General features: G+C 38.3%; 1 protein-coding gene across 5 annotated transcripts in view; it reads left to right on the top strand.

The window, feature by feature from the left end:
• The first annotated feature begins 14,215 nt into the window (after positions 1-14,215).
• Positions 14,216-26,458, top strand: part of PPFIA2 (PTPRF interacting protein alpha 2) — a 264,534-nt gene continuing 252,291 nt past the window's right edge. For all 5 annotated transcript variants that reach the window (XM_062491235.1, XM_062491236.1, XM_062491231.1 and 2 more), the window contains exon 1: positions 14,216-14,464. In XM_062491235.1, coding sequence (XP_062347219.1) covers positions 14,216-14,464 — 249 coding nt within the window. The remainder of the gene's footprint in view (positions 14,465-26,458) is intronic.

Raw genomic sequence — 26,458 nt, 5'->3', positions numbered from 1 at the left:
TGGTGTACAATGAATTGTCTTACTTCAGCATCTTTCCTTGTGTGTCTTTGTTTTGGCATCTTTATACACTGCTGCATTCAGCCCAGAAGCTATGAAAATCCTATGAGTCCTTCATTTTATTATTTTTGCTGAGCAGATGAGATTTTTTTTCAATAATGAGGCATTCTTTTTTAATAATAGAACATAACTGTCAACCTCTAAACTTTAATGAATTCAAACTACAGACATGGAATATTTGAAAACATTGAGAACCAGGACTTGTTTTAAAATTCTCTCCCTGTGCATAAAATCTGGAATAAGAAGTGGAGTGTGCCTTTTGGCTTTCTCTGGCTAGCCTGTCTTGCTGAGGAGCAATATTGTACCACAATGCAATAATACAGTTTCCTGGTCATTGAGTGATTTTCATCCAGATGGATAGCACCCTTGCAGCAAAGCTGAAAGATGATGAAGTCTAACTAGCTCGAATTATCTCACTGAGACAGAGTTACCTGGCAATTAGTGTGGAAATTCTGATTTGAATAAGGCTCTATGTGGGTTTAGTGCCAACAATTTTTATTTATTTATATGTGCCAGACATGACCTGAGCCAGAAGCCAGGCATGATCTGAAACACCTGTGTGATGCCTCAACATCTTGACTTTTTCAGATGGGGAGGTTATTGGTCTTAACCTTCTAAACTTCTTCATTTGTGATGGAGCAAGAATCTAGGGGTAGACTGACTAGTGGTGTCAGTTTATTGTGATCCTGGTTATGATGTCTGTTTTACTACCAATGGTATTATAGATTGGATTGTTTCTTAATGACAAAATCTTTCAGTAGCAGCAGTTCTGTGTGGTGTTATTCTTTGCTGATTCCTCTGGTCAACATCTACTTTGTGGTCCTTGAGCTTTGCTTTGGAATTAGTTGCTCCCTTAACTCACACTATGTAATGAAGTGGATTATGAATTAAATGACCTTTAACAAATGCATTATAATCACAAACTTGAAAATGCTTGAAGTATTTTTAACACCATGATGTACTGTTTTTTGATTAGACTTGCTGTTGTGATAGTCTGCATGTTTTACATTTTCATGGATTAAAAGGATGCTCCATAGCTGAACAGTGTGCATACAACACAGATTTCTCTTTCACATTTTCGTTTCAACAGCTTTTAAAGACATTGCTGTTACCCACTCAGATCTGTTCCATACCATTGCCAAAGCCTAATCTAGGGCACTTTGTAAAAACATGAAACTAGACAAAAATTATGCGAGAAATACAAGAGGTTTCATGCCTTCATGTACTCTTCTGGTTGCACTTGTATGTTGAAAACAATTAAAATAATAAATAAATTGTATTCTAAGAATCTGATAGCACAGCTAGCTACTCTCAATACAGCTGAATGGCAAGTTTCAATTTTTATGGTAATTAGGTAAAGTAAAATTTTCTGTTACAGCATAAGTATTTCAATAGCAGTCTGAATTAAATGTTCAGTCATTATCTTACACCACTTTGGTTGCAAGTGACACTTCAGCTGACCAATATGAGACAGAATGGAAAAAGAAAAAAAATATTGTTCTTGAAGCCACTCTTAGATCACAAAACAAAAAATTTCCCCTTCAGTTTCAGGTTCTCAAGCACAACAGTATGTGAGTAACTGGGATACTCAAGCAGGTCTTTACCAGCCCTTAAATCATGTTACCAGAAAAATCACACTAAAGGAGAGCAATAACACCAAAAAATTCCAGTGGTCCAATCAGCCATCCTGTAGCTGCAAACTAGAGCCTGCCCTGCAGATCAGACTGAGACAGAAATAAAAACTGTACTTTCCCAGCTAAGGACTTTCATCTGTACCAAAAAGTGCTAACTATGCTATAAAACTCTCAGGCTTGTATTTTATTGATCTTTAATTGGCTTTGAACAAATCACATCTAAGCTAAATGTATATTTCTCCTTTGAATTTTCTCCCTCCCCATCAAATATCTGCAATGAGAGACTTTTAAGGCTGCCATGTTGGTTTTTGAGACCACATATGGATTCTGTGTGTGTGTGTGAGAGAGTGAATGAGAGAGTGGGAAAGTGAGAGAGAGAGAGAGGGAGAGAGAGAAAACAGGGCTTATGACATTCTTCTAATAAAATGCAGCAATCAAGTTCACAGCTCAAATAGGTAAGCAATTTAAAGTGAGGAGCTACAAGGGAACCCTAAAAGCTATGATAATATGGAGAAAACCTTTGGGAAATAAGCATGAATGTAATTGTAAAGCACAACTGGAATTCTAAGTCAAATTACATTGGAATGTAATTTATTCACAAAAATATGACATTTTTCCCACTCTTAGCCAAGATCTCCTGAACTTTATTTTTGTATTTATCTCTTAGTCCCTAATGGCTTCTTTATCAAGGGAAGACTAGCTCTAAATATTGCTGCATTTTTTGTTTTGTTATGCTTTTTTCTTCCTATGTAACATTTCTAAGATGTATCTTCTTTGCTCCATTTTAATAAAGAAACCTTACTCAGGCCTTCAGCATGCTGTAGTACCTATTAAAAGGCCTTAAATATAGAAATTGTGCATCATTAGGATGATTCAGGAATTACTTTCCACTCTTACTGTGTTAACTGAATCACGAGTCTGCCACCATTACACGCTTTTCAGTTTGCAGTGTATGTTTTCAAAGCACCAGCAAATCTTTTCCAAGTTGGTCTTCGCATCCCTACATGATCAGCTATTCCTCGAGAGCATGGTGGTGTCTTCTTTTATCCTGTTCATAATAAAGGATTTCATTATTCTCTACTTTGACTTTGTTGGAGACAGCTAATGAAAAAGCCCCACAGCAACACTGACAGAGGGAAGGAAGACAGCTTTTGGATGTGTCTTTCTGACATAAGATTATATATATATTTTTAAAGTAACCTGGCAGATGGTAAGGAGGACTTCCTAAGGTAACAAAGAATACAGTCTTACTGTACTCTTCCTACCTGTGTTCACTCACTTACTTTATCAGTTATAAGTTCCAGTTACTCAAACACCTGATGCCAGTATACATATACAGAAATACAGAACCTCCTGGAGGAACTGGGCATTTCATACTTCTGGGGTAATTAATGGAATAATTAGAATTAATATAATAGAATGGATATATTAATAGATTCTAGAATTAATATAATACTTAGAGCTTAGATAAGCAAAACTATGTTTTGGAGATCTAATGGTCAAAGTCCATTCCAGGGGCTTTTAAGCTCATAACTAAAGAGTACACTAAGAGTATACCTTTCACTACTGAAGTTTCCATGGAATATGTGATTATGCTCTTGATCAAAACTCTCCACTTAGTTAGGTTTTACCAAAAGGCATTCTTTATTGTAGGGAGAATTTTTTTATTGTTATCAAGCCCAAATATCTTTTTCCATCCCAGGTTTTGTGGCTTTTTCATACCTCTTCATTTCCCATTCTTTAGAGTTTTCCCTTCTTTTTCCATCTTATTGACCTCAAACCCCTACATGCTTGAAAAGAAGGACACTCCTGTTTAAATTTTAAATTGGTGCCACAAACACAGGTACTAACTGGCAGTTTCTGCACTCTGCAATGTAACCTCAGTGCTATGACACATGGTCCTTCAGCCACTTACTCATCTGTGAATCTGCAATGGAGAAGATAAAGACAGCAGGTCAACTAGTACAGGTAGCAATGCCAAAACCTTGAGTAGCAATAATAATCTTTCTGTGCTGGGTTTTTGCTTTAATGCTTGAAAGTCAGTAGAGAGGATGGGCATGAGGAGCTGAGGGGCCAATAGACTTCTAAAACTATTCTACAAATATTTGTAAATTGAATGACTGTGAAGGCAATCTGTCTGCTATACAGCTTGCAAATAATTGCCTCCTCCAGTACCTGGAACAGGTACTAGGATATTTTCCAAGGTGAGTGATGAAAAGAGTCACCTTGGTTTAACATGGACAGATCTCTCACATGTCTGGCAAACACTATGCAGGAAAATGCTGTTTGAAAGGGGAAAAGGCAGGATGTAATCCGTAGCACCCATTTTTATCAATATTTAGAAGACAGTGATACTTTCATGCATATAAATGTGTTATAAAAGTAACAGTGTCGAGTTCTAGAGAGTTTGAATCTGCAAACCGTGATCTTAAATTTCAAAGATAGGGGAAAAAAACCCTTAAACAACGTAAAAACCCTCATCAGCTATATCCTCCTTTGAAAAAGTTCATACCAGCCAGCTTGTGTGGTGCCTCCTGAGCATGACTGCTCTCAACGAGTGCTTTTTTTTGAGTGTCTTACTTTTTCCTTACTCATCTAACTCAAAACTCAGGTTTGTGATAGTCACACAGTACAAGAATCTCATAGATGACAGCTCTTTCCCTCAGCTACAGTGGGATTATCAGGCAACTGCTCTAATGGTTTGTATCCTGATAATTAAGTCAAGATAATGATCTGAAATGTACAAGTGTAATGACGAAAAGCTACTTGGAATAGTGGCACGGGTGGAGAGGACGTTATTTTCTTCTCTTTTCACCTATGCAACACACTCTGGCATGACACCAGTATTTTCTTTGCACTTGGATTTGAAGTGTCCATGTCGACAATTCTTCTCAGCTATGTGCCTTACAGTGTGAATGTGCATCCTCCATGCATTTATGTTTCCCACAATATGGTGTCACACCCCCTGTGAAGCCAGCTCAGCAGCAAGCATCGCTGAGTCTCAGTACGCTTCTGGCTGTGGCTCCCTCCTCTCTCCAGCACATTTCCACAGCACACGAAGAGACTTCAGGCTTCTGAAGCAACAAAGTCAATCCTCCACGCATGAAATTCTTCTACGCAGAAGAAACGTAAACAAGTACTGAAATATTTTTTTGCAAGAACAAAGTTTGAGTAGCTCATACACGCGCATCATCGTCCTCAAACTGCGCTGAGCAAACATCCCCAAGCAGGTGCTGAAAACGCCGGCTGGTACCCGCCGATTCACAGTGCCCGGTTCCACGGACACCCACCACCGTCCCACCTCGCCGCCCCTCTTGCCCCGCCCGCCCCGGGCCCTGTGCCGGCTCTGCGGGGCTCGGATGCCGCAGCCCCTCCAGCCCCTCCGAGCCGCCCCGGGGCCGCACGGCCGCGGGCAGAGGAATTGTACGAGCTGGAGGCAGCGCCGCTCGACATCCAGGTCACGCCCTGGTGTCCCCTTTTTTCTTCTTTTTTCTTTTTCTAAGGAGTGGGCGTAAGGGAATTAACGCCGAGCGAGCCGCGAAGCAGCGGCAGCAGCATCTGGGGAGCCGCGTGCGTGAGGCAGAGGAGGCAGACGCGATTACTTCAGAATTTATTTAAGGACTGGTGAAAACCACTGCAGCGGCTCCAGGGGAAGCCCCCGCGCCGAGGAGCGCGCCCAGCCCGGCCCCGCCGCGCCGCTCCCTCCACCCCCGCCCTCCGGCCCCGGCCGGGCTCGCACCCCGGCGCAGGGCGCAGCCTGCCCGAGCCCGGCCCTCCCCAGTGTGTGATGTTAGTTACACGCCCGGACTATTGAGATTACGGCGGGCTTTATCCCTGCTTTCTCACGGTCGGATGACCGCAGATGATACATTTTATTGCGCTCTACGGTTAGAAGAGATGTTGAGGCGTTTGCCTGAGCTCCTTAAATTCCAGGCTGTAGTAGCGTAGCGCTGCCGTGCCGCTCTCCGTGCCGGTGTCCCCGGGCGATTCCAGCGGTGCCCGGGGCGCGCCCACGTGCCGTGGGTGACCGCCGGCCGCGGCTCCCGGTCCCGCTCCCGGCTCCGGCTCCGTACGGCTGACAGCGGGCTCTGCACGGTGCCAGCCAGGCAGCGAGGAGCCGTGGGCGGAGGATTTCTCTCTGTAAAGCAGAAAACCTCGTTTGCTTTTTGATCATGCGGGCAGTCGTGCGTGTGTGTGCACCTCAGTCACGCAGAGACATAATTAGCTCGGGAGGTATCGAAGAACCAGGGAAGCCAGATACCGCTTAGTTAAGTTTAGCAAAAGATAAGAAATAAAAGAAAGATGCTTTCGCCCTGCCCCTCCCCCTGTGATGGTTCGCCTCCAGCTGCAAAGATGCTGTTGCTAGAAAGGGGCTGCTGGAGCTTTAAGAGCCGCTCCCCCCTCCTGCTCCCGACAATGGTCTGAACCGAGCTCTGCTTCCCAAAGCAAAATTTGTAATATGCCATTTTTCCCATGGATGCTTCTCCTCTTGGCTGCTGACGAAGTGACCGAAGAAAATGTTGAGGTGCCAAGCAGCGGGACCTGCCGGAGGACGGGTGCGGGAGCTCGGGGTTCCTCGGAGCAACGCCTGTGTCACCATTGCTAGGAAGATGGTCCAGGAGTGCTCGGCTGTGTGAGTCCCCGCTCGAAGCCGGTGGAGACTGCGGTTGTTATTGATCAAGTGAAATAGCAGACGCCGAAATAAAAGATAGTAGGTACTGAACCTTCTATTTCTGAGTTAGACATTCCTTCCTCAGCCCTGATATCCTCGGGGGATGAGATGCAAATGCAAAATCTAGCTGTCTGCCTCTTGCTGTAGTACTTGTGTGGTATTTAAATGCGTGTTTGGGGATTTCAGACTAAAAAAATGTGAAACCAACTTCTTTTTTTTTTTTTTTTTTTTTTTTTTTGGTTGTGGTTAAGGGAGGTAGGAGGTCAGAGGGATGACATAAAGAACAGATAGTTGGAATGAGTCCTTTTTCTAAGGTACTGTGTTGACCATCCCTCCTGTGTGGAAGAAGAGCAGGATGCTTCTGTTAAAGGTGATATCATAGTTTACTGGAGACTGGCAGGTAAAGAGTTAACTAGGAGGAGGAATATGCATGTAATGCAACTCAGACAATAGGAAGGATTTTCGTTATTGGAATTACACTGTGCTTCGAGTTACCCTGCTGAGGACATCTGAAGAGACATAATTGCAGTAAAATCTGGTTTTATCAGTCACTATATCTATTTAACGATTTGGAAAAAATAGCTTGTAAATGCAAAATACCCATAACGATCCAATGAAATGAGTTTTCAAGCTGATGTCACTGTGGACAGGCTAGAATGTATGGGAGGTAGATTTCGACTTCTTTTTCCTGCAGCAAAATTACAAGTAACTTGAAATGACTGCTCAACTGTGGTGTGTAAATCAAACATCAGAATAAACAGAAAACAAGCTTTTAAAGCCAGTTATGGATAGAAGGGTGAGGGACTAAAATTAGATTCAAATCTAACGTGGTGGCCTTCAAGGTGAGCAAAATGAATGCTTGTCTAAGAGCCTTTGTCAGGCAGAAGCCAAGTAGCTTTGTGTCTTATTCCCAGAGCTTCCCAAGTGAAAGGAATCCATCTGGTAAATTATTTCCAGGCTAAATGAGATAGCAGAGGAGTTTGTTACAATGTTCACTTAAATAAATAATTCCAAGACTCTTGGACAATTAAGATAACAGAAGATGCCAAATAGGGTGGGGTCCTGTGAGAAGAAGGAAGACAACTTTTTCATTTTCCACTTCTATAGGGTATGTACCACAGAAATTTCAAGTAGTTTTAGAGAAAGTCAGTATTGAGGATATACTTTGATATCTTTTCCATACATGATCATAATCAGAGGTAAGTTAATATAAGAGAGTTGCTATCAATTACATTTTTTAATGGAGTCCCTTCTGAAGAGAATCTTTATAAAACTCTTAACCAAGGATGGCCATATCCTGTACTCTGTGTAGAAATTTCTGTCCTTTCTTCTTATCTGGATATTTAAACTGAGCTGCAGAATTCCTAATTGAGCTAATACAGAGTTCACTCTTGGTGGAGACATAATGCAGCTAATGCTATAGATTTGATATGACATTTTTGAATGCAGCCTGAAAAATCTTGTTTTAATGACAGTGAACCACATTATTTCCTCCTCTAGTAGGACAGATTACTTTAAGCAGTCGTTGATTTTGCCACTTGAGTGTTGTGTGTCTAGAGGGGAAACCTGTTCATGATTTCAGGTGATACAATAGGCAATGGTCACATAACATCCAGCATGCTCCCTGGTATCACATAACAGGTATTTGTGAAATTTATGCCTTTGTTTGGAGGGAGTAAAATGACAGGAGATTGATGGCTTGTCTATGTTAGTGACTTTTCCAACTGTCTGTAATGATCCAAACCCATTGAAGTCCATGACAGCATTTCCATGAATCCATGAAACATTTCCTGTATTAGATTCCATGCAAATGACTGGAGGAAACACTGAACTAGGAACTAACCAACTTGGAAAAGGCTTTGTAGTAGATGGTGCAGTAGATACACGATGGACAAGAAAGATGATGTGTTCAGAGAATTTCAGTGTACTGCTTCTCAAGCTGCCATTGTGTATAGCTGTGATGCCTGAGCACTCAGGTCCAGAGATACTATTAAAATAAGAGCCTCGGTTTTGTTTTGAATTGGAAGAGTTCTAACGTTATTACATTACTTTAAAGTCTATTTCTGGTGAGTTTTTATGTGCTACGTGGATTTCAAGGAAAGCAGGAATTTGTCAGTATCCTGCTCCCCCTTCAGAACCTCTCTGGGGGTTTGGGATAATTGCAGGTGCTACACAAGTTCACTGTATGTTGCAGTCTTTGCAAGTTTTGGATGCTGTGGGGGCACCCTGACCAAGGGAATTGTAATGTCTGTTTTGTGGGTCAGGATGGATCTAAGGAACAGTGATTATGTACTAACAGTAAAATGTTGGTGACTTAATGCATCTTTCATTGAGGGATTGATTTACTTACATTCAGGATACTGGTTAAAGTGATAAACTTTGAACTGTAGAAGTACTAAGTTCAGTATCAATGGAGCTTTTATTTTTCTATTTAAAGAAAGAGAAACACATTTGCAAAGTCTTACTTTCGTTGGCTTAAATCAGTCAAGCATAACTTTAGTTCAATTATATTACTACAGGGCAAGTCAGCCTTTTTCTGGCAAAGAACACAAGCTTTCCTTCTCTTCCTTTGAATGAAGAGGTATATAGTGCACATTCAGCTTTTAATGTCACTTCTTTAAGTTGAAGAATATGCTACCTTTTTTATCCCTTTCTCTCCTCTCCTTCCTTTTCTTTGCAGAAGAAAGCACTTCCTGGCTGCATGGGAAGTGTTGCATAGAATGATTTACAGGAGAGCTTGATCAGTTATAATGGATTTCTGTGGTCTTGAAAATATGGGACAGAGGTGTTTAATCCACCACTTGTAGTTCTTAACACCGACTGGAAAGAAATTTAATCTTCCTCAGTGTTCATTCCTTTCTATCTGTGTTCCTCTCAACATGCCTTTAGGTTGAAGTAGATAATCTCAAGAGGCTCCTTGCAACACTAAGTGTTCAGTAATTCTGTCATATCTTGACAGAGCAAGGTGACTGTCTACTCACTAGTGGGTTGCTGCAGTTAGCTGGCCTGTACCTCACTTTCTCCCGATGGTCAGTTCAGGTCTTAATTACCTGTTCCCCCTCTACTTCATTCCTCTCCCAGCTTCTTTGCTTCAGTTCTCTGGTGGCACAATGAGCTGTAGTATCTTGCCAGTTGCATGGCTAGGCACCACTGGTATAACCAAGTAGGATTTGAGGCATCAGGTCATGGTAAAGAAATCCTTAGTAAAATCCTTCAGTGGAATTTACTCAGTCTCTGCAAAGGTGCCTCCTTATGACTGGGTACAGATACCTGAGTTTACTCAATTCAACACCATTCATCATTCCTTTGGAAAAAAGCAGTCTGTGTTTTGGTTTCTTGGATTTGTTTGGTGGTTGAATTGTTTGATTCCTATCCATGGAATTATTCTGTGTGGAAAGGGCCTTTGTAAGTTATCTGTGACAACCCCTCGCCCAATGCTGGGCCAAGTGGAAAATGAGTCTGCTCATTGCAGGTTAGAAAGATAAAAAGAATTTTCAGTGTTAACTGTAATTTTGAGGAATTTAAGGCAGATATTTATGCACTCCAATTTTGTCACATTTAGATTTTGTCACAATACCTGAAATTTAAGAGAAGTTAGTTTGCAATTTAGAGTTGTGTCAATGCAATTCAAGGTTTCTGTCTTAAACTTCAGAGATGGGATTCTAATTTTTCATGTACATTGTCGATTGTCTTTTCTTATTCTCTCTTTTTTTTTTTTGTCACTGTCAGTTCAGAATTATTTTTCACTAATAGGACCCATCAAAGAAATGTAATTGCCTTGTAGGAGTTGATAGGAATGTATAGATTAGGAAAAGGGATACTGTGCTGGGATAACAACTATCTGAACATAGGAGCTGGTGTGTGCAGACCAAGTGGAGAGATTAAATTACATGCACAGACTCGTAGATGTTTATATATCTGATTTTCAGTGTGCATTCAGAGTTGAATGAGAAACTAACAGCCAATTAAACTGTATAAAACCAATTCAAAAGAGTAGAGGGCTGGGAGTCTTCATTCTGACCTTTGATCTTTTGGGAACATTCCTGGTCATATGGTTATATTCCATCAATCATATGACAGGCTGATAAACACAGTTAGAAAACAAGGAATATGCAAATGTCATTTTATGAAGTGCTTGTTCTATCCAGCAGTTATGGTTTAAAAAATCAGCTTCTCTGAGCCTAGCCAGTTTTTGGAACAGTAAGAATGGAAAAAAAAAAGGAAGCTTAATGACAGTCCTTTATCAATCTTGTTCAGTTCTGTTCTGAGTACAATTGATATCTACATATTTAGTAAGAACTGAGTACCTGAAACAAATACCTGCTATGTATGCAGAGATCTGTTGAGCCTCACATCTATCACTAAGTCCAGGATGCAGCTGTCCTGTGTATATGAAATTTGATTCATGCATATATAGGGAAAGATATCTGAGTTTTTTCAGAAGTTATGCAAAATTCACAGATTGGCCACAAAAGTATGTGTGGCATGGTAGTTCTGAAGTGTAATAGAAGTGGGCCAATAGCCTTATTTCAAGCCTTTTTGAACTGCAGCATTGAATGTGGCTGTGTCTCCTCTATAAATACAAGTGAAAAAGGAATCTATTTTTCACAGAAAGAATGACTCATTCTGGTTAATTTATAAGAGAGATCACTTTCAGTGTTTAATGATTGAAATCCTTCCTGTATAAAATATACTTCAGCTTAAGACAGATTTATGGTCTGTGATAAGTGGGGAAGAGTAGGTAGATAGAGTGATTCCTTCTAATTACATTGTATGAAATCAGCTGATCATATTATGAAACCAGACTAAAAATTGTCAGGATAATGGAGGTTTTTAATTATCAAATTTAGGTTTTAAATTCAAATTACATAGAAGGAAAATCAGAAATGGTCCTCTTCCCCTACTGGAATTTTAAAATATAATTCAAGTTACTCGGGATATCACCACATTAGTGATCAGACCAAACTGATCATAGCAATACTATTTTTATTTTATGTTTTAGCGTGAATCCCTCTGTTGTTTCTGTCTGCATGTGTTGTCTTGGTCCTCTATGTACTTCTGATGTATACAAACTAAATTCCTTTCAGTGATAACTAAACTGGGAGCTGACTCTTAAATTTAAATCTCCTGACCCCGTGTGTGAACTACATCATCCTGTGGTTAGCCAAAGGTTGACTAATACATGCACACACCATCAGAAGGCTCAGGAAACATCAAGAACTCTTGTAACTCCGTGACATAATTCACTTCCTATAAAAAGATCCAAATGCATTTGTGCCCTTCTATTTGTCCTCAGCTTCCAATCTTATACTACTAGATCGTGATCGGTCTGTTTACAGACACTCCTCCTCTGTGTCTGTGAAGTTTTTCCTCTGTTTTGCCTGCCCTAGCTTTTGCTGCAGTCTCTCTCAATAAGCCTTTTTAATTTTTTTTTCTTCATATAAAAATTCTTCAGATATTCTCAGTATTTTTATTTCTTCCTTTTATCAAGCAGGAAATTCATAAAAGGTGTAATAAGGTCCTGGGGAAGTAGCTCTGTTCTTCAGCTTGTGCTTGGGAGCAGTGCTAAATGGTGGCTGCCTTAGGACATCGAGAGCATCCCATGTGTTGGCACGCATAAGCGTGATAAATGCCAAAAAAGTTTAAAAAAGGAAAACGAAAATGCTTTTCTAAAGGCAAGAAGACACAAATCATAGTAAATGCACAGCACTGCATACTGGAAAGGCTGTAAGAAATTTTTCTTTGGAAACCCCACAACAAACCTGCATTTGATTGAGATTTTGTTCCCTTTTTTGGTGGCTTGGTGACCCAAGAGCACTCTAAGAAGACAGGTTTCCTTCAGAGTTGTTTGGGGTCCTCATGGCCCCCCACAAACAGTCTGTGTGAGGGCATGGTCCAGGGTTCTCATATCTCCTGCTCCTCACTGTTGCAAGAGTCAAAGCATCCCTATCCCTACCAGCATTTCTATCTGGCTCAGGTTAGAAGATTGCTTTGCTGTATTTCTCTCCACTCTGAGGGTGAAGGAGAGAGAGGGTGCATGTTGTTCCAGTGGAATAATGGCATTGGTCTCTGAACTTCCAGGAAGCGATGTACATCACCAGGCTGACTGCAAGAAGTGCTGTACCTTTTAAAAATTCTACTGGGTCTGTGAGCTGTGGGAGGAAACTTCCAAATAGCAACTGCCTACACCAGGAACTGCCCACCCATTCCCTGCCTTCTCTGCTGTCTTAGTCATAGCCCAAGTTTGTTACTTGTGTTGTCAGAACAATGCAGTCCAGGGATTCAAAATAAGAATAATGCATGTCCCCCTGAACCACAACAGCTGAGAGGGACAAGATGTCATAATAGTGCCATGAGCATTCAACTCATGGATTCCCTTGCTACCCCGCAATCACTTACATATATGGCTTCCCACATCCCCATAATGACTTTAAGAGGAGATTTCCTATCTAGTTTGAATGCAAGGGGCTGAGGTAGCAACAGCTGTCCACACAGAGATTTCCCTGCCTGTTTTCACACATTTACCAGTGTTCCTGCAAAACTGTATCACTCTCACTCTGCCAGAGCCTGTGTGCCAGGGTGGCAAATGCTGTGCCTTTGACACCAGAAGCCTAATCTGCATGTGTAGGACACTGGAAATAATTTCTTGAATGGTGAAGCTTCACCAGTGAGGATCCCCTGGGACAAGAAGTATGACCGACCCATGAGACGCTGATGATTGTGAGACAGGAAGGGTTTATTGACAATCCAAATTGTTAACTTTGATCTTATAGAGACCGTACTCTCTGGCCACCAGCTGCATACTGAAAAGTTATGGTTGGACTGAGCAAGTGGCAGATGGCCTTGGAATTTTTTAACTATCCCTTTACTCACTGTGAACTTTACCATCCCAAACTGGCTACCATCCCAAACTAGTTAGGTGGAAGCTGAGTGGAGACTAGTGATGGCCCCTTGCTGAGTGTAGTGTATTTATATGATGTTGTGAGAGGCTCCTGGAGGCAACACAGGCTCCCCTGGCTGACCTCCCACATCCCAAGATCCCTGCGGACAGTGAACAAAGCATCAGAAAGCTCTCCCAAGGATTCCCAAAGCTTCTCCCTGCATGTGAACAAGGGGTTTGAGATTTACGTAAGAAGCTTTGTACCTGAAGCATGGGACTAGGTGATGCTATTTGCTCTGCTCAGGACAGATTTAAGAAACAAACAACAGTGATTCTCCTCCTGGTAATTCAATTTGCACAAGATATCACAGGGATGTAATTAGCGGAGTTTCCAGTTCTTGACCTCTTACTGAACAAGCTCACTGGAGAATAATTTCCCCTGAGGATGGGAATAACTAGATAGAAAAATAGATTAACCTGGCATTGTTAAGGCAGCATGATACTGGATCAATGGTTAGCCTGAGCTGTACTGTAGAATTGCCTAGAGGAGGACAAAATCTGGCAGTTAGTGGCAGCTACTGACATCAACTCCAACAATTCAACAATGAAATTAAGTAAGAGAAGGGAGGAAACCAACGATAAGGCAGACTACAATTGCAGGGGAAGTATTTTCTGTCATTTTAAGAGACCATTATTTCCAGAAATATTAGTTTAAAATATTCTGTAACCCCCCATCTTCCTTCAGCCAGCCTTCTTTAATTTTGGGAAGCGCATTCAAAGTTTTGCTCTGGGGAGGCAGTCACTTTATTTAATCCCTCTTTATTGACCATCTGATTAACATCGCCCACAGGTTTGAAAGTGGAAACAATGCAATAACCTACTAGCTGTGTCAGAGTTATTCCTCTTATGAAATATCCTCAAATGTTTTCTCTACTGAAGAGCTGTTCCTTGATTTGTGTTCTTTTTAAAGAAATGATGTGTGAAGTGATGCCAACGATAAACGAGGACACCCCGATGAGTCAACGGGGGTCCCAGAGCAGTGGCTCGGACTCGGATTCTCATTTTGAGCAGCTGATGGTGAACATGCTGGATGAAAGGGACCGTCTCCTTGATACCCTTCGGGAGACACAGGAAAGCTTGTCACTTGCACAGCAACGCCTACAGGATGTCATCTACGACAGAGATTCCCTCCAGCGACAGCTGAACTCAGCACTGCCTCAGGTATGTAGTTAAAAAGGGTTCTCTTCGTTTGTTTAGGTGTTGTTTAGGTTAATTTTTTACTTGATACCAATTACTTTAACCCTAATCAGTATGTATTCCTTGAGGTCCAAATTTTGCTCCCATTGATGTCAGCTGCACAACTCCTATTGGATTAATAGCACCTGGTTTGGCCTCCATGGGACTTCTTTTCATATTTAAGAATCGGAGTAATGCTGTTGACTTGAAGGAGAGCAAGATGAAGGACTGTAGCTACTGGTTCTTTTGGCTGTTGCTCTAGCATTTACAACAGGTGAGGGATCATTTAAATAAAAGATCTAATGGTAGAAATAAAGCAAAAATAATGAGGATGTTTTCTGGATAACAGTTTCCAATAAACAACAAATAAAACTAACTTAGATTAAATAAGGTACTACAAAAACCCACAAAAAGAACTAATACTTTAATATTTTAATTCAATTAAGTTTAAATACTTATATAAATCTCATTATCTGAAGTGACCCTAATCTTTTTTAGGAACTTCAAAATGAACTATTTCAGTTAAAGTACTAATGTGATATTATATTTCAATATTATATGTCAATATGATTGTTTCTTAATATACTAGAATTAAAAGCAAAGAAAGATCTTACTTCAGTCTGTGTGTGTTGTCAAGAGATTGGAAAGATACCATGATTCAAAATTCAGGTTCCCTCCATGTTTTTTTCTTTGTGTCTCTCAGTTGTCACTTATTAGGAGATGTGACCATGAGGGCCTTGGGAGGAATTATGACAGTTGTGGTTGGAATAAAGAGGTGATAAGGATGAATGAAAAGAGTAAGAAAATTTTTAAGGGTAGAAGAGGAAAACGGCACCCTCTGGAACAGGGAGCAGCAGTTGTTCAAGGGCTAACCTCAGCAGTTTTTTGAAATATCTTGGGAAACTGTTAAATAAGAGAGAGAGAGAGAGAGAGAGAGAGAGAGAGAGAGACTGTAATCATTTGAAGAACAGCATTAGCAACTTGAGCATTAGCTCCAGCAACTGTCTTAGGACAAACAAAAAGGAATAGCAATGATCTTGATATACTGTAAAATCAAGGTTTTTTTCTTTTTTCTCTTTCTTTGTGGAAAGTTGAGCTACTTTTGTACAGTTGTCTCTCCATAGAAGAGTAGAAAATAATAAGTGAAAGACAGCATAAATCCTTTATTCAAAGATTTACTGCTGGAAATCCAAAGGAGAGAGGACACTCTGCATCTGTGAAGTCCCATTCAGTGTGCTGCTCAGTGTGCAGAGGCACTCTCCACCGAGCCCATAGTGAGATATTTTTGTTGAGCAATAGCAGGTGTCGAAGCCCTCATGTTTCTGTGTCTTGCATATGCAGAACTACTAAAATACTGGAGACTAGCTAAGGAAAATTATATTCAGCATAAACATCATACAGAGCCTAAAGGAAATAAAGTCTAAGAAAATGGATTACAACAGTATTTTATTCTTTATTTCTTCTAGTAAGAAATAAAGAATGAAATCATATTGTGTTATGTACTTTGGAATTATAGCTATACAACTCCTAAAAGTGATTGATTTGTCAGGTGAACACTTTGGTCTACCCTGTACCACTAAGAATGTGTGTTTCAGGTAGCATTCATCCTTATATGAGAGATGTAGGTTTCCCACATGAGAAACTGTGTGACCCGCTGCTTACATTTTAAAGCAGAATCAGCTTTTTTTTGTCCATCAAATATGTTATCTAGATTTTCATGCAAGTAATTAAATTCTGTAGAAATCTGTTCTTTTAAGTACAGAACACTGGCTTAGTAATACAACATTCTAGTAACAGAGTCTTTCAAGAAAATTATTTTCATTTCACTGCCATACTATTTAGTTTCAATTCTGGACTTGAGATACTCTACATAGTACTTTTACAGTTTTTTTGTTTATGACTTTATGAGTGGCACTCATGCCTTGCTAGCTGCCTGTTACAGCCTTCTGAAAAAATATTACCTAGGACTTATTACCTAGTGGAGAGGAAGAATTCTCTCTTCACTCAATTTAGAAGGAGAATATATAAATATATTTATATGACAATTATAATATAGTTGCAATATGACATGTAATGAGTCTTGCTTTATCAAAATTTACTCTTACAGTTCTTGATCCCTCAAGTAGTTTTCAAAATTCAATTATTTCTCAGTATTATAGTGCTTTGTGCATGGAAACTGTGTATTGACACAGTTATATTCCAAAGCATTTTTGTTCGGACACTGTTTTTGCTATTGTCTGTTTAACTGATGGCAGTGAAAAATATGTTCTGGAAAAATCATTACACTTGTAATAAATAGAACCTGAACAAAAAGGGCTTGCATGAAAACTCAGCCATTAAAAAATCTTGTCTGATGGGAAATAAGAAATCATAAATAACATTAAATAGGAACCTTGCATTTAGTTAATGCTTTTATAGCTGTTAATGCCGTAGCCAATGACTGTAAATATCTAATTTTTTATGCTGGTCTGCACTGTAACAGAACAATGTATAATTAACTATGTCTTTCAAATCTGAGTTACAGAAATACAGTTGTCATGTTAAGTGCTATAATTGAAATAAATTTTATTTCCATTAGATTGGCAGTCTTAACTTTATGAACATCTGTGTGTAACTGAACAGCTATGTTTAAGGAAGGAGAGGAAAAAGTGAGCAGGCAGTTGCAGATCAGCTAGTCTAAATAAAATAGCAGGGCAGACTTTACAACTTGTTTTGGAGGAAAATCTAATATGTCAAAAAGCTAACCTAAAAAATATGACAAGGGTTTACCAAAATTATGTTATATTTTTAAATAGGGGAACTACAGTATCCCTAAAATTCTATCTTTTGAAGTCACCTCATTTACATTATTAATAGATAGGAGGTGTGTAAGGAAAAGTAATATATAATAATTTGTAAGATAAGCAATAAAAGACAGATAGGAAAACTTCGCTTACAGTCTGCTGACAGGACGGAAGGAGAGTAGTAGTAGTAGTTAATGTATTTTGAGATCAATTTTTACTAATTTGAGCATAAGAAGAAGCATGCTAGTGGAAATTTCAGATGTTACAAAATTAAGTTGAATAGTCAACCATGGGAGTATTATAATACACAAGAATAAGAGTAACAAAAGTGGGATGGTAATACATGATACAAGGGTGAGCTCCTTATACCTAGCATGCAATAAAAAAATTACCTCCTAGATATAAGGAGCTCACCTTTGTATCATGTATTCTAGGTAGAAGTAGTAAAGAGGGATAATACATGGTTTACAATGGTGGTAGGCAGCCAGTGGGAGGTGGATGTAAAAAATGCAAAGTACCATTTTGAAATGTGTTACATAAAAAACTTCTGTTGGAAGTAGGTAAATATTAATGCAGTTTAACCAAGGGGTGGTTTGGGTCTTATTTATCTGAGTTTTGGCTCAGTAGTGATTAAGAGTCAACCTCAAAGTGGAAGAGATTAAGAAAAACACTGCTAGAGGAAAGAGGAAGTAACATCTTCTGCCTGAAAAGACTAATTGAAGTTTTCTTATTTCTGGGGGAAACTGTCTTGAGAGGAACTATGAGTGATTTCACAGATGTTCTTGGAGAGATAGGAAGATGGAATGAACAGGTGAAGATGAAAGAAATGTTTTAAACCAAAAATAATATTGATGAAGAAATAAATTATTATAGGGTACCATGAAAAAAGATAGATATTTCATCAAAAGAAGGTGTTGAATTATGAAGGAATGGCATCTTTCTCAGACAAAGATGTGGTGAAAACCCAAAATTGTTTTCAAGATGAAGCTGGTATTAAAGACATTATATGTCATAATACCTTTGGTTAGCCTGTGAATTTGACCCAGGTTCTATATTTCAGACTTTATGGTGGAGGCTTTCAGAATCTAGTTCAGAAGTAATCTTGTTTATTGTTCCCAAAGCTTCCTGTTGACAGCAGAAGCCTCTAAGGAAAGTGTATTTGAGTCTGCACTGCATATTCCCCAAAACCAGGAATTTATTGCATTTAGGTCATGACTCTTGAGTCCAGAAAAAATAAATTGCTGAATACAATGAACTACACTGTAATGAGTATGCATAAGATCTAAATACTTAGTAGTGTGTTTTTATTTTATTCGAGTAAAATTAGGTCTTTTACTGTAGCATAAGAAAGTGTTCTATTAAAAAGATTAGGAACTAACTCCATTTTTGAGTGCTAGAAAGTGGAAAATGTTCAGTTACAACTTTCTCAAGCAAATTTAACCATAATCTTCTCTAAGATAAATTGTCTAGAAAATATCACCTTGATTAGTTATCTTGTAAATAAACTAGAAAAATGCAGCGTACATCATTGTAAGACTTTGAATGACACATAGAATCATAAGAGTTATAAATGTACTCTGATAATACTGAACAAGTCTTGTTTTCTTGGTTGTTTTATTGTTTGTTTTAGCCTTTCAAGAATACGTTTCATGGTATGAAAGATATCACTCTCTAGTCAAGTTTATTTTGTTCATTAATAATGTACTTGCTCCGTGATTTACTTAGAAATTATTATTCACAGAATAGTTGAGGTTGGAAGGGACCTCAGGAGGTCACCTTGTCTGACTTGTCTGCTGCAGCATGGTTACTAAGAACAGGCTGCCCAGGACTGTGTCCAGATGGCTTTTGAATATCTCTGTGGCATCTCTGTAGATGCCACAGTCTCTCTGGGCAACCTGTGCCAGTGCTCAGTCACCTTTACTGTAAAAAGTAAAAAAATATTTCCTGATGTTCAGGAAGAACAGTCTGTGTTTCCCTTTGTGTTCATTGTCTCTTCAATATTACATTAGCAGGAAGTCCTGATTTTACTGAACATTTATGGTAGCAGATTTTATTTTTTCAATGGCTATAAATTTTTTCTGTATTGATCATCAAAATCTGTGCCTATGATACGTCTTTTTCAGTACTATTGTCTGTCACCAGTCAACTCATTATTTTCCATATGCCTTAGTATAGTTTCCAGGAGGATCTGCTCCATGATCTTGCTGGTCACTGAGATGAAACTGACTGGCATTCAGTTCCCTAGATTTTCCTTTCTACCCTTCTTAAAAATTAAGGTTAGGTTTCTGCTTTTTCAGTTAGTGAGAACTTCACAAGTGTGACACAACTTCTCAAGTATGATGGATAATGGCTTAGATGCTTCATCCACTAGTTCCCTCTGGACACGTGGATGCATCTCATCAGGTGCTATGGGCTTGCACACCTTCGGGTTCCTTAGATGCACATAATCTCAAACCCGCTCTTCTGAGAGTACTTCTACAGCCTCCCAGTCCATGACTTTGCCTTCTGCTACTTGGGATGCTGGGGTTGGAGCACAATGTGTACTTTGCATGGTTTTAAACAGCTTAACTTATATGAGTTGAATTCTTCTATGCATGGGTATAAAAGCTCCTGTCTTACAGACCTTTTAAAACTAAAGCAGTCCAGATATGTTATTCTTTGGTAGAGATCACTGAATAATTTATACTGAGAGAGACCATTGGAGATCTTATTTTCTTTATTTTTTGAAATTGACATTGTTTATTTTCAGCAAGTTTGAATATGTTGTGATTCAAGTGAATCTCTCTGGTGGAGATTTAAACACCTAGTTCTAGATGAATTTAAATTCTTTTGAATGCTGCAAAAAGATTTTTATTTTTTAAATCTGCAATAGATATTATTGTCAACACTCTTTGCAAATCTTTCTGGTTATAGATAGTAGAATTGTTTGGAGTGTGAGACTGCAATACTAAAATGAATCCTTTGATATCCTCTGATACCCCGTAGATTTCAACTAAATTGTAATTGTTAGCTACGACAATTCAGTAATAAAATCAGTAATAGAAATATAGTAGTAATCATTAAGGTTTTATTTGATCTAATAAGATACCACTCATTTAGAAATGCTTACTGGAGGCATGATAGAAGGGAAAATCCAAAGAGGAAAATGTAATGGCTTTGTTTTATTGAACTAGTTTATATAATTTGATCAATGTTAACCTTTAATAGGATTGTGATTAGAGAATTTTGTTGATAGACTTGCAGTTTCTTCCAATACAGTGAGCAATGAATTTTTGACTGCCAGAGACAAAAAAGGTATAGGGAGACAACAGTAAGTCAGTAGGGCCTTATTCTGCGGTTGCGTTTTCTGTTTAGATGTGTGTGCATGTAGTACATGGATACAAAACACTGGCGTTGCACAGATACATATGTAGATACAAAAATGAAATAGCCCCATAGAAATAAATACACAGATTTAAACACTAATAATTAAAATAGACTTTATTTAATAATGAATATTTACTGTTTGGGTGAAAATAATAGCTTGACCTACAGTATTGTTTTCAAAACAGCTCTTGTTCCTATGATGAAGATGGAATGATGGCTTTTTTCACTATTTATTTCTTTCTGGCTACACTGAAGAACATAGAGTACCAATGGCATCCTGTACATTTGAATGAATAATCAGTATTTTTTCTGAAGTTCTAAAAATATCCTCTTGGATGAAGGACTTCTGTAAGTTCTCCATCTATTTGTTTTTATCTTGCAAGATTATGCATTTTTCTCAAGTTTCCAGGGAATAATTTAAAAAGAATTCCAAGTAGTGAAATAGAGACCTGAGTGAAATGTGTCTGGGGTGAAAGTTCCATGTTTTCTGTCTCAAAAATCCAGTGATACACTCTGTATTCATGTGTAAAAACTAGAGCTTCACCCAATGTTTATTTCTATCCCCGAATTTCCTCTATTTTATTGTTTTGCGGGCTACTAAATTTAAACATGTTAATTTTCAGGTGTTCTGAATCCATGCAGTTCCCACTAAAATCAATGCAAGTAGCAAGTCTTTGTGACTGGCAAAACCACTTTATATTGCTAAATAACAGAAATATTTTCATAAACAAATTAAAATTGTGCTTTTTTGATAATTATCTCACCTATTTGTCGCAAGATATTAACACTGAGGGGAGCATATTGAGATGTAGGCAAAAAATCAGATACTAACCATAACTATTAGCTGTAATAGAGTAAATACAAAAAGACAGGTCTTTACAGGATTTAAATGCATAGAAGGGAGACAGAGCATCTGGAAGTCAAAGAAAACTGAGTATTATAAAGTTGCAATGGTTCAAGTGCAACGCAATGCTGAAGTATTACTTGTGTCTAACCTAAAATTTAACATTTTCCTTCCTCAGTAATGGAACATATAACAGCATATGACAGTTCTTTTTTCCACATAAAATTGAATGAAAATTAATTCCATAGTGTTGAATACCAATTTTATTCTTGTAGATGACTCCTAACTAATATTATCTGATAAAAGACAGATTGACAGTATCTGTGTTTTAAGTAAGACAGTGCTTTAGCTGAGTACTCTCTGGACTGTCTGTTTTTTTTAAACCACCATCATATTCCCAACAAAGCCCAGTTAAAGGTATAGTTATACATACAAGTAAGAACTTGAACTGAGTTTATTTCCTTGCTGTTTTGAAGTTCTTTGTAATCAATAACATATTGCAAATGATTATAAGCAGGAGATTTTCTCTTAAATGTTTTGGACTTAATAAATACTTGATGACTGAAGAAGACTGATGTGGCAATCCAGCAGAGGAATATAATGGGATATGGGGGAAAAAAGACAGAAACTTAAATATTTAGAGGAGGAGGAACATGTGGTGAATGCCTGAAGCAGTCAACAAGACTATGTACTCCCATTTCGCTCTGTTTCTGCTTCATAAACATTGATATCAATTATTTTAGCTCGAACCAGGTACATCAACTGCTGCATTAACTATTGATGGCTCATTATCTGAAGGTTTAAAAAGATACACAGATGAATATAAAAAATATATATAATGGTGCTGGTCAACAGAACACAACACGATGGTTATGCAAGTCCCTATAAATTAAGCTGTTGCCATCAAAATTATAGACACTGTAGTTTTAATAACAGCCATAGTCATGGGGATTTTTCCCTAGTTTTCATAACAGCTATAGTAATGTCTCTCAGTGTTTAAGAAACATTTGGACAATGGCTTCAATATGATTTAACTTGGTCAGTCCTGAAATGGCCTGGAATTAGAGCTAGATGATTATTGTAGGCCCCTTCTAACTGAAATATTCTATCCTGTTACGCAGTGAGGAAAAGCTGGGAAAAAAATTGCAGTTTTATAAAGCTTAAATTTGATAGTTTACGTTTGCTCACATCCTTGAAAGTGGATGGTAGAGGCTGGGACATCATTCAAGAAGATCTTGAAAATATATTCCCTTCTTTGTAAGTTTTCTATTAAAAGCAAAGGAAATGCAGAATATTTAAAAATTAGCTTTTAGAAGTGTCTTATTCAGGCTGTCTTCTATCTTAACAAATAATTTCCCATACTAATGAGTATTCACTCAAAACCCTAAAATTATGTAGGAGCATGTTTTTTTATTTCAAAAATAGGGATAATTAATTTCTTAATGAAGTGTGTAGAGTTTTCCTGTTGACTCTGAAGAAGTAGATTTGTTTCTATTGATGAATAGGTATCTTTCATATGATCTCCAGGAATCTGAACTTCTGTGTATGGAAGTTAGGGGCCCGGTAGTTACTTTATTTTGTGTAATGTAACATTTCGATAGTCTACTCAAGAATCTGTTCCAAATCATCATTTGCTGAGTACATCTTATCCTTGAAGTTTTTTCCTATTTAGGATCAGATTATAGGCTTTTTTGTTTTAATTGTTGTTGGTGAACTGCATTCTTTACCATGTGTGAGTTCTAAAAATATCCCAATTATACTGTGACAGTTGATTTGTCATGACAATCAGTCATCTGTCAAAACTGAAAATATTAAATAAATCTTGGAGACTTACAGTAAGGTTCTTTTTTGTAGGCTGGTTTATTTGAAATTATGAAGTAACCAAAATTACAGATTTTTTTCCTATATGGGGTTTTTTTAATGAAACTTTAAACAGAAGTGAACATAGAGATAAATAAAGGGAAGAAGAAATGAGGAGAAGGTGATGCACAAGTAGATAAACCATACTTCTATATCAAAGGAACAGAATTCTCTAAGAATGAGGAGAAGGGTAGAGCAAAAGTCAGTCTACACAGGAAGCAAAGCCCCAGGCCAGAGTCCATGAAAATCAGTATGGAGTTTTTTCCCATTTATTTCAATCAATGATAGAACTAGTCCTTAAAGAGCAAGTAGTTAACGAGCAAGTTGAGCACAGAATGACAGGGACAGAAAGAAACCTGGGTTTGCTAGTGACAGTGGCTGAACGTGAGCCAGCGTGTGCCCAGGTGGCCAAGAAGGACAAGAAGGACAAAAGTATCCAGGCCTGGATCAGCAATAGTGTGGCCAGCGGGACAGGGCAGGGATTGTCCCCCTGTACTTGGCACTGGTGGCACCACACCTTGAGTGCTGCGTCTGGTTCTGGGGCCATGACTGCAAGAAAGACATTGAGGTGCTGGAGAATGCCCAGAGAACGGCAGCAAGGCTGGGGAAGGGTCTGGAGCACAAGTCCTATGAGGAGTGACTGAGGGAGCTGGGGTTGTTTAGCCTGGAGAAAAGGAGGCTCAGGAGAGACCTCTCTCCAGCTCCCTGAAAGGAGGCTGTAGCCAGGTGGGGGTTGGCCTCTTCTCCCAGGCAGCAGGGGCAGGATTAAAGGAAGTAACCTCAAGCTGAGCCAAGGAGGTTCAGGATGGATATCAGGAGGAATTTAGTCTCTGAAAGGGTGATTAGACATTGGGATGGTCTACCCGGAAGGTTGCGGAGTCCCCTTCCCTGAAGATGTTTAAGAAAAGGCTGGACATGACACTTGGTGCCATGGTCTAGTTGACAAAGTGGTGTTTGGTCGTAAATTGGCTTTTATAATCTCTAATTGATTCTCTGATTCCGTGATCAAAAGTGCCCCTGGACATTCTCACTATCAAAGTAATCCTCATGAGAGTATCTGAATACGAAGTGCAAAATTCTAATTTCTGTATTTTTTTTCCTGTCATAATGGCAAATACTTTATAGGTATTGAACACTGAGACAATTACTGCAACAAAAAAACCCTGATTTTTCATCTCCTGGAAAAAAAGCACAACCACTTTCTTTAGTACTATGAATACAAGTGCTATTTGGGGAATGTGGTTTGGAGATAGAACTGGGAGATTATATACTAAGTTTGTGTTGTTCTACTTCCTCTGCTTAATAATACCAGGCTGACATTGGAAATAATGAATATCCAAGACATTAGATATGCTGTACACATGCGCAAAGTTTTCTTTTCTCAAAGGTCCAGGATGAATACTATCTCATAATTGGTGCATAAGCCTGTTGTATATCTTGGGTCAAAACATGTAAAGACAATTCTTCTGAATTGGTGAACACTAAGTTAATGAATAATTGCCCCCATTAAATTAATTTTTCATTAGTAGAAAAATCTTGACATTAGAAATATACCAAGAAAAAGTAGAGTATTTTAAGATAGAGAATTTCTTCTTGTTCAGTAATTGATACACGTTGATATCAGATCCAGATACTCTGCTGTAATTTGGTTTGCTCTTTGTATCTGCTATAAACTAATATAATCTTTGTCAGCCAAAACACATTTAAAATTCTAACCCTGTATATGTGGAGAGTAAATCAACTGACTTTTCCCATTTCTTTATCCTTTATATTGAATATTCAACTACCTTCAGTAGCTCATTTTCCTTTCCATGTAACTCTACTTAGGCTCTTAGCTGTAATACAAATTTAGAAGTCTACTGTATTAAGAAAGAAATCTTTATTTATTTCTCCGTAGTCCTAATGATTTTCATGGTGATCTACTACTACTTCTTGCCACAACTGTGGCATGCTGTTATGAGCATGCAGTCAACAGTCTAATGATAGCTCACATATATTGTAGGTATTCCCTACAGAGGCTCAATATTTGGGTAGTATGGACAGATCTGAGGAGGTATTGTTTACTGAAAATTGTAATTTCAAAAAATGCTTTCAGAAAGCAGAACAGTTTTTCACAAATTGAACCACTGTGCCTTTATAAATTCTCAGTTTAAATCTTCAGAAATAATACTGTGCATGGGCAGTATATTCATGCAAATAAATATAAGAAAACATACATTATATTAATTAATTAAAAGCTACTGATTCAGATACACTAAAAATCTGAAAACAGATGTGACCATATCCAGTATTAAATTACATTTAGTGGACTCATAAATGCAAATGTTTTCCCCAAGTAAGGAGGAAGAATTGAAATATATTAATACTAATGAATGAAAAATACTTTTGGGGTTCTCTTAACAGCCGTTTCTGAGAGGAGTAAGAGCACATTGTAAATTGTCCTTGCAAAATTTTTCTGTTGTCACTTTGCACAGAACATATCCTTGAGTAAGAAAGTAACCTGCCTACCTTGTCTTTTTCCATGAGTCAGTTGTGACTCATTATTGTTGCAATCATCTTCCACAAGTGAGTGTTTTTGTGAGTATAAAGTGTGCTATCTATGAAGAACTGTGACATAAGTCAAAGTCACAGTAGATATTATTAGAATATTTACATGGAAAGTTGTACATCAGAAGAATTTTAAATGGTTTGTGACATCTTCTGTTCTCTACATGCTGAAGTTAAATAATATATTTCTTTTTCTGACAGGATGGTAATTTTGTAATGTAGTAATACAAGCTGTATAATTTATTTCAGCCACAGTACCCCTCAGGATCCTTCTTTTCATTTATATTAGTAAAATCCATATTTGTTTCTATTGGTTCTTTTCCCATGTCTGACTTTTTTCCCAAAAAAATTCTGCAGTTTGTTCCTTCTGAAAGAATTTTTTTTCATAACAAACACTCTTGTTGGGAATAGTTTTAATCACTCTTAAGAATGGGTTTACAAGGAATGAGCAAGCCCAGCTTGCTTGGCTGAACTGCCATTACTGGAGGAGTTCTTATAGTAGTAACACATGTTCTGATAACCAAGAATTTCTGTTAAAATTCAAGTGCTTCTGCAGAAAAGTTTATATTGATTTTTATT

Source organism: Cinclus cinclus, chromosome 4 (assembly GCF_963662255.1).
Source record: "Cinclus cinclus chromosome 4, bCinCin1.1, whole genome shotgun sequence".
Taxonomy (NCBI): domain Eukaryota; kingdom Metazoa; phylum Chordata; class Aves; order Passeriformes; family Cinclidae; genus Cinclus; species Cinclus cinclus.
This window is presented reverse-complemented; position numbering and strand designations above follow the sequence as displayed.